Here is a 16,275-nt window from a genome sequence, read left to right as displayed (position 1 = left end):
TTGAGACCCCAAGGTTGCCAGCTTGAGCGCGGGCTCATCTGGTTTGAGCAAAAGCTCTCCAGCTTGGACCCAAGGTCGCTGGCTTGAGCAAGGGTTACTTGGTCTGCTGAAGGTCTGCGGTCAAGGCACATATGAGAAAGCAATCAATGAACAACTAAGGTGTTGCAATGAAAAACTGATGATTGGTACTTCTCATCTCTGTCCATTCCTGTCTGTCTGTCCCTGTCTAACCCTCTCTCTGTCTCTGTAAAAATAAATAAATAAATAAATAAATAAATAAAATTACTTTCCGCCTTTCAGGGTCTTGCTCTGGAGATACACTTCTATTCCGACTTCCGTTGAAGAGACAGGAAGGAAAGAGAAGGGAAAGAGCATCTCGCTGCTGTGCCTGGAGGGTTTGCAGAAGGTGCTTGACGCCGTGCAGCAGTTCTTCTCGCTCAGGATTCCCCTCTTCCTCCGGGCACTGGGTGTGCATTTTAGTTTTGATAAAATTGACTTCATCCGGTTTCTTAACCAATCCTCTTGATTCTATTTGTTAACCTCTCAGAGGTCGTCTGAGGACAGTGCTTATGTTGCTAGGAAGTGACATCTAGTGGATTCAGAATTGGCATCTACTGGATTACACTTACCCATAGGTAGTGACCGCAAAATGGAACTCAGTGAAAATGAAGAAATTTCAGAATGTTAGGAATATGTGTAAATCTGTCTCTAGACTTTGGACTTTCTAAAATTTTAGCTATTAAAACACCAGAAAAGCACAGTAAGTCCATTTTAAGAAGACATAATTTTTTTCCTTTCCTAGATGTCCCAGATAATGAGGGAGAAGAAGTGGAAGTCAGTGTCACCCAAAGAGCAGCCTTCCAGATCCGGCAGTTTCAGGTGAGAAGCCTTGGGAAGCTGCAGACTTGCCTGAGGGTCCTTGCAAAGGGAGCGCTAGCCCGGCCAGCTGGTAACAACCAGCCGGCAGTGAGCAAGTAGGACAGGAATTTTTTTGGGGTCATCGTCCAAGTAAGAAGACATAGCTCTTAGAGTGGAAGGTAACACAGTTAAAAGGATGCCGGGGCCGTGGCCAGATAGCTCGGTTGCAGCAGCATCCTGATGCGCCAGGGTTGTAGGTTCCAGCCCTGTTCAGGGCACACAGAGGAATCAATCCATGTGAATGCATTCATGAGAGCAACAACAAATTGATGTTTCTCTCTCTAAAAAAAAAAAATCAAATTAAAAAATTAAAAAAAAAAAAGAATGCTCGGTCTGGTGTGCATTAAGCCACCCTACCCTCCTGCAATCAGTGCCACCAAGAATCACTGTTGGAGCTGACACAGAGAGCCTGTTAAGGTGTGGTGTTCCTGTGTTTGTGTCCATGGTATAATTTGGGTTTGTCAGATTGCATGAAGAAGGGACAATGAAGCCTCTTAGTTTCTAACCGTTAGATTAGTTATCACAACATCAGGATAATTTGAAAATTCCTGCTAGGTGCCAGGGACTGTTCCAGGTTTTTGGAACATGGTAGGAACAGAAGAGAAAACCTCTGACCCATGCCACTTACACTGTAGTGGGAAGGAGACTGACAAACAAAATACAGAGTATTTCAGGTGACGAGAGAGGAATAAAGAGAAGGAAAACAGGGAAGGTGTGTGGGAAAAGCTGGTGGTGGTGGAGTCTAAACCTGAGGTCAGTGGGTGGGCTTTGAGGAGCTAGAAGCCACCCAGAATTAAGTGCACAGTCTTCCCTAATGTACACGGACCGAGGGGGTCGATATGCTCACTTGATGGTAAAAATCAGTAGGAAACAACCTGTTCAGCTGAGTTTATTTTCAGATTTTGTCCTCCTGGAATTTTGATAGCTTCAAGTCCTTTTGGTCCCAGCTTGAGAATCTCTGGCTAGTTGTTTCTTCTCCCCACTACGAATGGTTCTGCTAATGTGTCTGTGTGTTTCCTTCCTCAGAGGTCCTTGTTGAATTTTCTCAGCAACCAAGAGGAAGACTTGAACAGTAGAGAAGCCGTCCTCCTCGTCAGTGTCCTCTCCAGCTTGTCCAGGCTGCTGGAGCCCTCCTCCCCTCAGGTGCAGGCACTCCTCCAGCCCGCCCAGCATCCCATAGAAGGCGCGGGTTATTGACTTAGAACATATCTAAATAGCCTCTTGAAGTCTAGCTAGTTTTAAATTATATATTTATTTGTGCTCCTGAGTTGCTATAAGGTCTATCTACCCTTTCCTGTGTAGTGTTTTCTCCCATGGCACGATTACATGCAACCATTCAGGGTAATAACAGTACTTGTGTTTGGCCACTATCAAGTGTCAACAGTAAGCACTAGAGGAAAAAAAAGTATCTTTGGTTCCTTCAGATTTTTTTTTTTTTTTTTTTTTTTTTTTTTACAGAGACATAGAGAGAGGGATAGACAGGGACAGACAGGAACGGAGAGATGAGAAGCATCAATTATTAGTTTTTCGTTGCGCATTGTGACACCTTAGTTGTTTATTGATTGCTTTCTCATATGTGCCTTCACTGGGGGGGGGGGTTACAGCAGACCGAGTAACCCCTTGCTTGAGCCAGCGACTTTGGGTCCAAGCTGTGAGCTTTTGCTCAAATCAAATGAGCCCACGCTCAAGCTGGCGACCTCGGGGTCTCGAACCTGGGTCCTCGGCATCCCCATTCAACGCTCTATCCACTGTGCCACCGCCTGGTCAGGCAGATTCTTAACCTGTGTTTTTACTCTTGGTGTTTCCTCCTTTTTAAGTTGAAATTATGTTATTTATTAAGTAGGTAGCTGACATTCAGCAGTTGCTTTTCTTGAGGTTAGCTGGTACTAACTTTGGGGAAAATCCAACAAAAGGGGATTAAATCGGAAAGTGGCTACACTCCCAAAGCAGAAACAACTAAGATGAGATGTAGGTGTGTACACAAACATACGATTGTATGCCCATATTAGTGTTTACACACATAGGAGAGTAAGAGTAGGGCCATGTTTTGAGAGTCTGCTCCATTCAGGAATAGTTTCCCAACATGATGGCAACAAGCACCTTTGAGTACCTGGGGCTGTGTATTTCTGTCACGGAGACTGTCTGTGAGGAAGACATATTGGAGCCCTGGGGGCACAGGCTCCTTCTGTGAGTCCTTGCTTCAGGAAGACCTAGTCTTTTTTTTTTTTTTTTTTTAGGTTAGAAGATAGGCAGACTCCTGCATGTGCCCCCACCAGGATCCACCCCAGCAACCCCATCCACCCTGGTAACCCCATCTGGGGCCAATGCTCTAGTGCTGAGCTATTTTTAGTACTTGAGGCTGATGTGCTCCAATGGAGCTGTCCTCAGGGCCTGGGGCCAACGTCAAACCCATGGAGCCACTGTCTGTGGCAGGGAAAGAAGGGGAAAGGGGGGAGCGAGAGGGGAGAAGCAGATGGTGCTTCTCCTGTGTGCCCTTACTATAATCTCACCTGGGACGTCCATATGCTCAGCCGACACTCTATCTACTGAGCCACTGGCCAGGGCCAGGAAGAGCTATTCTTTATAGCCTAGAGCAGTGGTCCCCAACCTTTTTTGGGCCACGGACCAGTTTAATGTCAGAAAATATTTTCACGGACCAGCCTTTAGGGTGGGATGGATAATTGCACAAAATAAAATTATGCAACCGGTGTAAACACTGTGGTGTTTTTAAATATAATTGTTGAACTTACGAGACAAGCATCAAGAGTGAGTTTTAGATGGATGTAACAGAGGGAATCTGGTCATTTTTTAAAAAATAAAACATTGTTCAAACTTAATTTTTTTTAATTTTTTTTTTCATTTTTTTACAGAGACAGAGAGAGTCAGAGGGATAGATATAGACAGACAGACAGGAACGGAGAGAGATGAGAAGCATCAATCATCAGTTTTTCGTTGCAACATCGTAGTTGTTCATTGATTGCTTTCTCATATGTGCCATGACCCCGGGCCTTCAGCAGACTGAGTAACCCCCCGCTGGAGCCAGTGACCTTGGGTCCATGCTAGTGAGCTTTTTGCTCAAGCCAGATGAGCCCGTGCTCAAGCTGGCAACCCCGGGGTCTCGAACCTGGGTCCTTCCGCATCCCAGTCAGACGCTCTATCCACTGTGCCACTGCCTGGTCAGGCCAGACTTTTTTTTTTTCTTTCTTTCATTTTTCTGAAGCTGGAAACAGGGAGAGACAGTCAGACAGACTCCCGCATGTGCCCGACCGGGATCCACCCGGCACGCCCACCAGGGGTGACGCTCTGCCCACCAGGGGGTGATGCTCTGCCCATCCTGGGCATCGCCATGTTGCGACCAGAGCCACTCTAGCGCCTGAGGCAGAGGCCACAGAGCCATCCCCAGCGCACGGGCCATCTTTGCTCCAATGGAGCCTTGGCTGCGGGAGGGGAAGAGAGAGACAGAGAGGAAAGCGCAGCAGAGGGGTGGAGAAGCAAATGGGCGCTTCTCCTGTGTGCCCTGGCCGGGAATCGAACCCGGGTCCTCCGCACGCTAGGCCGACGCTCTACCGCTGAGCCAACCGGCCAGGCAGGCCAGACTTAAATATAAAGAAAACGGAAATAATGTAAGTTATTTATTCTTTCTCTGCATACCGGTACCAAATGGCCCACGGACTGGTACCAGTCCGCAGCCCGGGGGTTGGGGACCACTGGTCTAGGGTATTAGGGTATTTGATTGAGTGTGAGAAAGCAGACCTGGTTTTCCCCCTGTCCTCTGAATTTTGAGTAGCCCAAAGGAAGTCTCTTTTGCTAGCTACTAGCTTCATCCTAGAGCCAAACAACTCATTCCCACTCTACTTGTAGCTTCATTCTTTTATCCCAGAGAGAATTAGGCAGGGCGGCGTTTAAGGGAAAATAAATGGGTTAATCGAAAAGCTAATATATACTGAAAAAATTTATTTTACAATTTATTGCCTGCCCTCCCCCCCTCGATAATTTCAGGTAGTGTCTTGTTTTTTAAATTTAGTTTTGAGCAGCTAATAAAGTCCTATGATTTGCAAACCAGATATTATAAAAAGATTTATAGTAAGTGGCCTTCCTTCTATCCTGTTCTTGTCACCCACTTATTTAGCTCTTTTTCTCCCCCAAATAAGTAAATACCTTTTTTTTTTAATTTTTTTTTTTTTTCTGAAGTTGGAAACGGAGGCAGTCAGACTCCTGCATTTTCCCGACCGGGATCCACCTGGCATGCCCACCAGGGGGCGATGCTCTGCCCATCTGGGGCTTTGCTCTGTTGCAACCAGGGCCATTCTAGTGCCTGAGTCAGAGGCCATGGAGCCATCCTCAGTGCCCGGGCCAACTTTGCTCCAATGGAGCCTTGGCTGCGGGAGGGAAAGAGAGAGAGAGGAAGGAGAGGGAGGAGGGGTGGAGAAGCAGATGGGCGCTTCTCCTGTGTGCCCTGGCTGGGAATCGAACCTGGGACTCCTGCACTCCAGGCCGACGCTCTACCACTGAGCCAACCGGCCAGGGCAGTAAATATCTTTTTATAGTTTCTTAGTATTCTTCAAGAGTTTCTTTATTCCTAGAGAAGCAAATATGAATATAGATTCTTTTTCCCATCCCTACCCCTCTTCACATAAAAGCATGCTGTACATCCTGCTGGTAACATTTCACACTGTATCTGCAGACTTTTTTTTATGTCAGTTCACAGAGAGCTTTCAGAATTAGACTCTGAATTTACTTTTCCCCCCAAGTGATCAAAAATGAATTCTTACTGGTTGTCTTGCACTCAAGTGTCCCAGCATTTCAGGGCCTTTGCAACTGAAGGCCTACTGAAAGAATTGCCAGAGCAGAGAGCTCATACATGTCTGGCAATCCAGGCCTCCTACCAGCTAAGAAAACGGGCTGACTTTGTCCCTCCCTCACTCCTATCCTTCCAACCTTCCAGATAGGAAGGGAGAGAGATGAGAAGCATTAACTTGTAGTGAGGCACTCTAGTTGTTCACTTACTGCTTCTCATATGTGCCTTGACTGGGGGGGCTCCAGCCAACAACCTTTGGGCTAAAGCCAGAGACCATGGGGTCATGTCGGTGATCCCACACTGAAGCCGGCGACCTCAGGGTTTTGAACTTAGGACCTCAGCCCCACAGGTTGATGGCTCTATACACTGTGTCACCACCGGTCAGGCTTGGTTCTTTCCTTTTTTCTTTTTCCTTTTCCCTCCACTCCCTTCTAACCTCCTCTGGCCTCTTGGATCCTCAAGGCCAAGATCTTACTCTCCTAAACCTCTCTACTAAACCTAATATCTTTAAAGAGGCCTCAAGATTTTGGGGCCTGGGAAAGAAAAAAGGAACTCTAGCCCTAGAATCTAGGCCTAGACCATGGTCGTTGGGGGTATAAGGAGACCCCAGGATGTGGGGCCTGTAATGGAGCATAGATTTTAGTATTAAGGTATATGCTGTATTATGAGAAAATACCAGTAGTTCTCATAATTTTGAGTTTATTTACATTGGCCAGTGATTAGATTTAGAAAGATCTCAGGCTCTTCTATATCTGTCTCTTAGCACATTTCTTTAATATCTGAATGTTCTCTAGTTTGTGCAGATGTTATCCTGGACATCTAAGATTTGCAAGGAAAACAGCCGGGGTGAGTTTCCTCCCACATTTCCTTTTAGGCTTTATTTAAAATCATCGTTACTGAATAGCATTTACATGTTTGGCAGAATAGCCAAAATGAGAAATACACAATACCAATGCCAAGTTTTGGGAAAAATAGCAGGGGGACCTCTCATTCCCTGCTGGTGGGTATATCCACTCAGGAACATTTGGGCACTAGCTACTAAAATTAAACATACATATAGGACCAACAATTTCATTCCCAACAAATAGGGGGAAGAGTTAACCATCACAGCACTGTTTGAATAAATAAAACAAACCCAAATGTTCATTAGTTGTAGAAGGGATAAAGGGATTTTGATGTATACACACAGTGAAGTGTGGTTTAAAAGTGAGAATGAACAGACAACACTGATACAATGTAATGTTGAACAAAAGAAGCCCAACACAAGAGTACTGTATGATTCCGTGTAGCTACAAAGTTCAATCAGACAAAACTGAATGTAAGGTGACGAGTTAGGATAGCGGTTTCCTTGGTGTGGCGATTGAGGCAGAGAGTTCCTGGGGGAGCTGGTTATACAGTGGTAGGGGCTGAGGAGTCATGGGAAATGTCTTGCTCCTTTGGGCACACGGAGAGAAGTGCACAATTGTGTGTGCTGCTTGGTTGGAGTGTGCAGCACTGGGCTCTTGTGCCTGGGACATGACAAGCTATGTGTTCTGGTTAAGCATCTCTTCCCCCAGGAGCATTGACAGGGTTATAACTCACCTAATGTTCTTCCTTTCCTACTGCAGAGGATGCCTCGTTTTGCAAGGGCCTGATGAATTTGCTCTTTAGCCTCCATGTTTCATTTAAGAGCCCTGTCACCCTACTGCGTGACTTGTCCCAGGATATCCATGGGCATCTTGGAGACATAGATGAGGTACAGTAAGCCTTCATACAACACCCTGGGTGAGGGTAGAGGTCAGGGAAACAGTCTACTGCCATTACAGCTCACTTCTCTGGCTCCCCAGGATATAGAGGTGGAGAAAACCAACCACTTCGCAATTGTGAATTTGAGAACAGCGGCCCCTACTGTCTGTGTAAGTAAGTCTTGATTCGGAGCCATGGGAAATAGTCTTGTCATTCTTTCCATTTTATTTCATGCTAAGGGTAAATTACCGTGGCCTATGTCCTGAGGCCTGTAGTCCACCTGCAGATGGCCCTAGTCGTTCCGTTATGCCAGCAGCTACATGCAGTGAGCCATGATAAGCATGTTTTTCTTTCACAGTTAGTGGTTCTGAGTCAGGCTGAGAAGGTCCTAGAAGAAGTGGACTGGCTAATCACCAAGCTCAAGGGACAAGTGAGCCAAGAAACCACATCAGGTAAGATGATTTCAGGGTAGGGTTCCAGGAATTGTGATGAAAGCAAAGTCAGCTAAAATCCAAAGTGGACTGCTGCATGAGCTCTATTTGTTTTGCTAGATCTCCAGTGTGTTCAGCACAGATAGTACTGTGGCTATGACAGCAGTTGTCAATTCACTCTGTGACGGGTCACGTGCTTGTTTTCCATATAGACCCTGTAGTTAACGGTGTTGAGTGGATTTCGAAATTGCCTTGACTTCCTCCCTCCCTCCCTTGAGGTGTGATAGTGAGGCAGACTCCTGCCTGTGCCCCAACCAGCATCCACCTGGTAACTCCATCTGGGGCTGATGCTTGAGTACTGAGCTATTTTTAGCACTTGATGATGCACTCCCATAGAGCTATCCTCAGAACCCAGGGCCACACTCGAACCAATTGAGCCATTGGCTGTAGGAGAGGAACAGGGAGAAAAGAGGGGGGAAGGGGAGGAAGCAGATGGTCACTTCTCCTGTGTGCTGACTGGGAATCAAACCCAGGACATCCATACGCCAGGCCAACACTCTATCCCAGGGGCCCCCAAACTGCGGCCCCCTGAGGCCATTTATCCGGCCCCCACCACACTTCCAGAAGGGGCACCTCTTTTATTGGTGGTCAGTGAGAGGAGTATAGTTCCCATTGAAATACTGGTCAGTTTGTTGATTTAAATTTACTTGTTCTTTATTTTAAATATTGTATTTGTTCCCGTTCTGTTTTTTTACTTTAAAATAAGATATGTGCAGTGTGCATAGGGATTTGTTCATAGTTTTTTTTTGTTTGTTTTTTTTGTGCCGTGACTCGGATGTTCATAGTTTTTTTTATAGTCCGGCCCTCCAACGGTCTGAGGGATAGTGAACTGGCCCCCTGTGTAAAAAGTTTAGGGACCCCTGCTCTATCCACTGAGCCAGAGCCAGGGCCAATCTCCTTCACTTTAACTAGAAAATAAGGCCTTTTGGGTTTGAATGTGCCAATTTCTTTTCCCTCAGAAGAGGCCCCTTCTCAGGCAGCACTACCAAATCATCCCGTGGAGAAAGCCATCATCATGCAGCTGGGAACTCTGCTTACATTTTTCCATGAATTGGTGCAGACGGCCCTGCCATCGGGCAGCTGTGTAGACATCCTGCTAAAGGACCTTTGCAAGATGTACACCATTCTTACAGCCCTTGTCAGATATGTGAGTATCTGGAAGACAGTCATTGCCACCACTGCTCTGCCCCAGCCAGTCGGGAGACTAGGTCAAGTTAGGGTTCAGTCAGTAGGTGGCAGGCATCTCCACAGGCCAGGAAAAAGCAGTTTATGGAGAAATTCTAAATCTGCTTTTAAAGACCTTACTTTCTTGGCATATAAGTGGCACCTGATTAAGAGTGAATGCCTCTTCCAGTGTCTTCTAAGACTTAATTTTGACTATAGATGTAGAATTCAATTTTATTCCCCCCAAAAATTACACTACCTCAACCAGGACCAGTCTAGGCATTGGTGTTTATTCTTTTTTTTTTTTTTTTTTTTAAGTGATAGTAGGGAAGGTACAGAGACAGACTCCTACATGTGCTTCAACTGGGATTCACCTGGTGACCCCTGTCTGGGGCCAATATTCTGCCCATTTGGGGCCATGTCCACAACCAAGCTATTTCTAGCGTCTGAGATGGAGGCTCAATGGAGCCATCCTCAGCACCCAGGGCCAACATGCTTGAATCAATCGAGCCTTGGTTATGAGAAGAGAAGAGAGAGAGAGATGGGGAAGGGGGAGGGAAGAAGCAGATGGTTGCCTCTCCTATGTGCCCTGACCAGGAATTGAACTTGGGATTTCCACACACTGGCTTGACACTCTACCTCTGAGCCAACTGGCCAGGGCCCCTTCTTTCTTGCTTTTAATAAGTAGGTGTTAAATGCTTTACAGGTTGGGTAACTAGTGTGGGAAGGAAGATTATTTTTTAAAAAAATACAAGACATACTTGGCATTGAATTTAAGTTAATGCTTAGTGTCTGTTAACAAAAAGCTCGTTTCTTGCAGTTGAACATTTTGGTCCTCAGCAGACATTCAGAGGGCAACGGTCCATATTAAATACCCAGGCATAGACAACCCAAGAGATTACAGACCAGCCCACAGCACCGCCACATGGCAGTGCAGCTGTTTCTGAGAAGGGCAGCTCTGGTTACAACTGTGTGGCTACTAAACCTCTGTAGTGGAAATCCTGAGAGCCTCTTCTCTTTACTGCCATTATTTTTAGAGGAAAAACAGCAAGTCATTCGTTTTCTAGTTGTAAGGATGCTCATCCTGAAGGATTTTCAAAGCAATGAGCTGAACAAGTTCAAAACAAACCTTTCCTCACCTCTTAGTGAAGCTTAGGAGCTTTGAGGAGAGTGGGAAGCCTTGTGTGTGGGATGCTCTGGGAGTGGAGTAGCTCTTTTTCTGCAGTTGGAGCAATGAGTCACAGTCCATTAGCTTTGGTTTCACGGGACATTTATATAGGATGATACACTAAATCGAGGAATCTTTTGTTAGTATCTCCAGGTGTGTCGAAGCTCCAGAGGAATTCCAAAAATGATGGAAAAGCTGGTGAGTTAAGAATGCCTTTCTTAGGAACAGGGAAAGGTATTTTCTTCCTACAGTTACATAGATTTTCTTTTTCTTTGCTGCAGGTGAAGCTGTCAGGGTCTCATCTGACACCTGTATGCTATTCTTTCATTTCTTATGTACAGGTAAGTGACTCAGAGTTAGTACCAAAGTAGGTCTTCAAGTCAGAAAGGACTTCTTACATTACCAGGGGACCGCTTAGCCACCTGAGCTGAGTATAGAAAGTTTCATCCTTACTTACCGTAAGCCAAAGGCGCCCATTTAAGACTAAGCCAAGGCTTGAAATCTCTGCAGCGAGGCAGTCTTCAGTCACATACACAAAAGGTTTATCTTAACATGGCGAGAGAACCATTTGCTATGCTTGCATTTAGAGCAGGAAGAGAACAAGCATGTTGGGACTCAGGGACTTGGCTTATTTCTGGGGGACTCCACAGCCATGCTCGTGGGCGCCCTTTGGGAATGTGAGTTGGGTGGCAGCAGGCATATGAAGGGTCAGGATCGGGCAGCGTGTGGTGAGGGCAGCATCACTGTCGGGAAGGTGAGGAGATTCTGTCAGCTGCCTCGACCCCTCATATTAAATAAGTAATGGGTTCTTTCAGGATCTGGAGAGATTTTAAATGTCATCTGGCCTCAAATACCAGCAGATTCTTGTAATACCTGAGTCCCTTTTACCGTGGGCCCAAACCAGGGTTTTTTAATGTCATTATTGACAGTTTGGGCCAGATAACTTTTGTGTGGGCTGTTCTGTGCCAAGGCCACTTAGCCAATGCAGTTAGAGTATTATAGGGCTGTTACTAATCTTTGAAGAACCAGAGAATGTCTACTAATGGGTCAGACCCAGCCAGGATCCTATAGCCAATGTCAGAACAGTGGACTGAGCACTCTGATAGTGATGCCCCCCATTTCCTGCCTCCGTCTCATTTGCAGATACAGGACCCTCCTATCGGTAACTTGCTGCATTGTGTGTAGTAAAGGTGTCTCCTTCCCTTCCCTTGAGCGTTAGTGACCAGAGTGGCCTGTCACCTGGTATAGCCGCGTGAGTTTTCAAAACTGTGCTCTATCACCATGCCTTTGTACCAGTTTTGTCATCTAGGTCAAGACTGTACCGTCCAGCCTGACCAGGCGGTGGTGCAGTGGATAGAGCATTGGACTGGGATGCAGAGGACCCAGGTTTGAAACCCCAAGATCACTGGCTTGAGTGCAGGATCATCTGGTTTGAGCAAAGCTCACCAGCTTGAGCAATGGGTCACTCGGTCTGCTGTAGCCCCCTGGTCAAGGCACATGTGACAAAGCAATCAATGAACATCTAAGGTGCTGCATCGAAGAATTGATGCTTCTCATCTCTCTCCCTTCCTGTCAGTCCCTTTCTCTCTCTGTCACATACACACACAAATGTATCATCCATTTATTGTCTGGGTCAGCAGTCTGCAGCCCTTTCTCATCAAGCTGTTACTTCTGGTCCTCCTTTTATCTCACTGCTTTTTCATTTCATGTTCAGTTTTTTAGTTTCCCGTTTCCAACTCGCAACGATGCCCACAAAGGGCCACATTTTACAAAGCATGCCGTATAGACTGAGACAGTTCTCCAGAAAAACGAGTCGGTGAAAAACACTTGTACATATTTCTCATCTCTAATATGCTAAGCATATTAAAGTTTGACAGGTGTGGCAATTATTGAATATGTTCAGTAGTAGTTTTCAAACCTATTCAAGAACTTTTGTAATACTACAATTTGACAGAATATAGCATATCACAGTACAGCTTGGGAAACCTGCTGTAACACCATTTCATTTGGTTAGAATAGCTAACCTTTACCTGGCTCTCTACAGCCCTTGCCTGGTGGTGGTGTAACGTTATTTCCTCACCTCATTTATGCATCACCTCATTCATCCTCACTACACTTGAGACCGGTTGTTATCTCCATGTACATGATGAGAAATTAGAGATGAGTGCTAAGAACAGATAGTCACTTTCACAGCTACTCTGGTCTGCCATTGTAACATCAGAGCAGCCACAGACAATGTAAAAATGAATGAGCCTGGCTGTTTTCCAATAAAACTTCATTTTAAAAAATAAGTGGGCTAGACTTGGCCTGTGGGCTGTAGCTGCCCAGCTCTGGTCTAGACTCATTCGTGATTCTGACGTGTAAACTGTTGGAGGGTTTTGGATTTCTGTGTTTCTCAAGCATTTTTTTTTTTTTTTTTTTTGCAAATTAGCAGGCACCTTCTAGACAGCTATTTATTTTTATTTTTATTTTTTTTGTATTTTTCTGAAGCTGGAAACAGGGAGAGACAGCCAGACAGACTCCCGCATGCACCCGACCGGGATCCACCCGGCACACCCACCAGGGGACGATGCTCTGCCCACCAGGGGGCGATGTTCTGCCCCTCCGGGGTGTCGCTCTGTTGCGACCAGAGCCATTCTAGCGCCTGGGGCAGAGGCCAAGGAGCCATCCCCAGCGCCCGAGCCATCTTTGCTCCAATGGAGCCTCGCTGCGGGAGGGGAAGAGAGAGACAGAGAGGAAGGAGAGGGGGAGGAATGGAGAAGCAGATGGGCGCTTCTCCTGTGTGCCCCAGCCAGGAATCAAACCTGGGACCTCTGCACGCCAGGCCAACGCTCTACCACTGAGCCAACCAGCCAGGGCGACAGCTATTCCTTTTTCTGCATTACACAAAACTACATAGTTGATGTATTCCCTGGATATTTTTACCCATCTATATTTGACTTAAGGCCTTACTGACAAGTCAGCTGATTAAGAAGCAAACATTTTTCTCTGACTTCCTTTCCTTTATGGAACTCTTTCAGCCAGTTGCCAAAACACCAATCCCTGCTCCTCCCTCAACACCCCCATTTTAATCATCCTTCTATACCTCACCAGCCCCTGGCTTGCCTGGCACAATAGCGGCTGGTCCTGCCCTTATGTCCAGGTGTTGGTTCCAAGAGCAAGATTGTAAATCTCAGAACGGTAGAAAATGTGTGAGGATTATAGGTGTCACAAAAGCTCCCACCTTCCAGCAACTGCTGCAGGACATTCTCTTTACCGAGACTTGGTTCCCTTAGGAGTCCCTGTACTCGGCTGTAATCACCTTCCTAGAAAACTACCACTACTAACCTCTGAAGTCTTCAGGAGTAAGAGAAGCTGTTTCTGTTTCTCTAGAACAAGAAGAGTGGGAGCCTCAACTGTATGGGAGGAAAGAAGAAGCACGCTGCCGTCCCCGTGGCCATGGTGAGCCGCTGGCCCTCAGTGCAGTGTGGCTGCCGGGGGCCCTGGGAATGGGTACGAGGAGGGAGCCAGGCACACTGACCAGAAGCAAATTGAAAGCGACAGAAAGTACATCAGTGGTACTGACAGAAAGTACACCTAGAGCTGGGGATTGGATAGGAGAGACTGGGGAGGTACCTGCTAAGAGGGGGACAGGTTTTCTTTGCAGGCATGAAGATATTCTAAAGTCTCTAAGTGGTGATGGTTGCACAACTCCATGAATATATGAAAAACAGAACTGTAGTGTTAAGGGGTGAATCATATGGTATGTGAATTATCGCCAACAAAGCTGGGGAAGTGTGTGGTTGCTGCCCACAGATTTTACGTTCAGATGTAACATGTTTTCTCTGAACTAAAAAACATGCTTTATTCAGGATGCACCAGAGAATCTTGAACTTTCTTTAAAAATAGTAGTTTAGGATATCCATTGGGAAGGGTTCTTTCAGAAGTTAGTGCAGAAGGCACGCCCTCCTCTCGAATGTGTGTAAGCTGCTTTGGATGCAGGGACTGGGCTCCCTAAGACAAAGGTGAAGTGACAGTGACTAGAAGGCAAGTTGGTAGTAACTGCTGAATTTTAGGAGACCTACACACTTTAATGCAGTAATCCCATTTTTAGGATGTCACTAATCCGAAGTGAGTTTTAGCACATTTATACTGTAGAATACTATGCAGACATGGAAAAATACAAATCTAAATGCTGAGATATAGAATTATCTCCAAGATAGCCTTTTTTTAAAAAAAGAAAAAGAACAGTGCCTTCATTTGTGGGTTTTTAAAAATATAGAAGCATATTTACATGTGTAAGAAATGGCTGGAGGGATCTACAAGTTATAATGCAAACCAGGGGACAGTAATCTCAGTAGTGAAAATTCACCTGCAGCCTAGAAGTAGAGCCAGTGCGGATGGGCTCCTTGTTTTGACTCGGGTCAGAGGCATCCAGATTTCTGCAGATGAGCCTTCCCTCAGGCAGCTTACTTAGGAATTCTAAATGGATTCAGGGTGATCCCTGTTGGCATTTTAAGTCCTTTAATGAGATTGAACTGCCAAAAATTTTAGATTCCTGGCACCTAGGTAAAACTGCATTTGATTGGAAGACAGCCCCAGAGCCATGGGCAGTTCTCCTGAGAGCTTTAGAGGACAATTTCAGAAACCCCCATACCTGAAATTCAGGTCTTCTCTTTTTTGCCCTATAGGCCAGAGTTCTGCGGGAGACCAAGCCAATCCCAAATCTCATTTTTGCCATTGAACAGTATGAAAAATTTCTCATCTCCCTTTCCAAGAGATCCAAGGTAAACATGCTGTTATTTCCCAGTTTCATTTACCCTGGGAGGGGACCGGGCAAACTGCAGCAGCCAGACTACAGTGTTCAGTAGGAAAGAACTAGGCCTTTCCGGTTTCTGATCTGATGGCCTGAATCCAAATGTCATGGAGGAAGCTGATGGAAAAACAGGCCCAGGGAGTGTGCTTGCTTTAAGTAGGAAAAGTGGGTGAGGCTGTGCAGCAGGAGTGTGTGCCCATGCTCCCATCCTGTCCCAGGTGAACCTGATGCAGCACATGAAGCTCAGCACCTCGCGGGACTTCAAGATCAAAGGAAACATCCTTAACACGCTTCTCCGGGAGGAGGAGGAGGAGGAGGAGGAGGAAGAAAACGAAGAGGTCAGTGTCTGCTTCAGGCAGGGCAGCAAACCCCAGCCACCCTTCTGCATTGGTTGCTGGTAGCCTGGCCAGGAACAGTCACAGACAGTGAATGGGGCAAAAATGAAACTAAAAACTCAAGAAAACATTGGAAACTGAGCCACACCCAGGTGCCCAAACTTGTATACATTTTGGGTGACGTTTCCGGAAAGGGGGTGGCAACAAAACAGTCTAACTGCAGGTGAACCACTGGAAAATGACTGATTAGTGCCAGCATTCTGGCCCAGGACCTCAGTTGACTTCCTCTTCTCCCTTTTCCTCGGGTCCATCCATCTCACTTTAGTTACACCAGTTAAAGAGCACACCGAACCCTCAGCATCTCTGAAGCAGAACCCAATGTTGGAAGGTTCTGATTTTGCGCCTACAGACTGTCACACTCTAGGCCATAGTGCACCTGGCCCCTTTACCTACTATGTGACATTGGAGGTGAGCATTTGGCAGCATTTTGATGCTTCTCTGTGATCTTGTCCCGTACATCTCACCAGGTTAACAAAAGTCTGAAGGAAAGGTGAACGCTGCCTGACTGTATTTGAGGCCTCCCCTCTGCTAGTGTCAGGGAGCATGAAGGGGAGAAAGCATGGCTGCACAGACCTTGAGAAGATAAAGGACTTGTCTTTATTTTCAGTGCCTCTGAGCAGGTTTCTCACACTAATGTGGTACTTCTCCCCTTCTAGGACACTGCGTCAGAGCACGAGGGACAGAACAAAGAACCAGCCAAGAAGAAAAGGAAAAAAGAAACGAAATGCCTGAGTTAATGTGAACTTTGGGGCTTCTGCTTTCTTTTTACCCAGCAAGCAACACTATCCCCTTGTCCTACAGCCTGCAGTGACATTGGCATC

At 46.2% G+C, this 16,275-nt stretch overlaps 1 protein-coding gene across 2 annotated transcripts in view; it reads left to right on the top strand.

Annotated features, from left to right (window-relative positions):
- Positions 1-16,274, top strand: part of FANCI (FA complementation group I) — a 60,283-nt gene extending 44,009 nt beyond the window's left edge. The window contains exons 25-38 of one of the 2 annotated variants that reach the window (XM_066355000.1): positions 301-467; positions 803-879; positions 1,945-2,061; positions 6,511-6,562; positions 7,324-7,451; positions 7,543-7,611; positions 7,800-7,893; positions 8,892-9,079; positions 10,409-10,462; positions 10,546-10,605; positions 13,637-13,705; positions 14,935-15,030; positions 15,278-15,397; positions 16,111-16,274. In XM_066355000.1, the coding sequence (XP_066211097.1) occupies positions 301-467; positions 803-879; positions 1,945-2,061; positions 6,511-6,562; positions 7,324-7,451; positions 7,543-7,611; positions 7,800-7,893; positions 8,892-9,079; positions 10,409-10,462; positions 10,546-10,605; positions 13,637-13,705; positions 14,935-15,030; positions 15,278-15,397; positions 16,111-16,191 (1,372 nt within the window). In that variant the 3' untranslated portion in view covers positions 16,192-16,274. Of the gene's footprint in view, positions 1-300; positions 468-802; positions 880-1,944; positions 2,062-6,510; positions 6,563-7,323; positions 7,452-7,542; positions 7,612-7,799; positions 7,894-8,891; positions 9,080-10,408; positions 10,463-10,545; positions 10,606-13,636; positions 13,706-14,934; positions 15,031-15,277 lie in introns of both variants that reach the window. The other variant, XM_066354999.1, reaches the window with a different exon arrangement.
- Position 16,275: the final 1 nt, after the last annotated feature.

Source organism: Saccopteryx leptura, chromosome 13 (assembly GCF_036850995.1).
Source record: "Saccopteryx leptura isolate mSacLep1 chromosome 13, mSacLep1_pri_phased_curated, whole genome shotgun sequence".
Taxonomy (NCBI): Eukaryota; Metazoa; Chordata; class Mammalia; order Chiroptera; family Emballonuridae; genus Saccopteryx; species Saccopteryx leptura.
The sequence above is the reverse complement of the archived record's forward strand: the minus strand, read 5'-3'. Positions and strand labels throughout refer to the sequence as shown.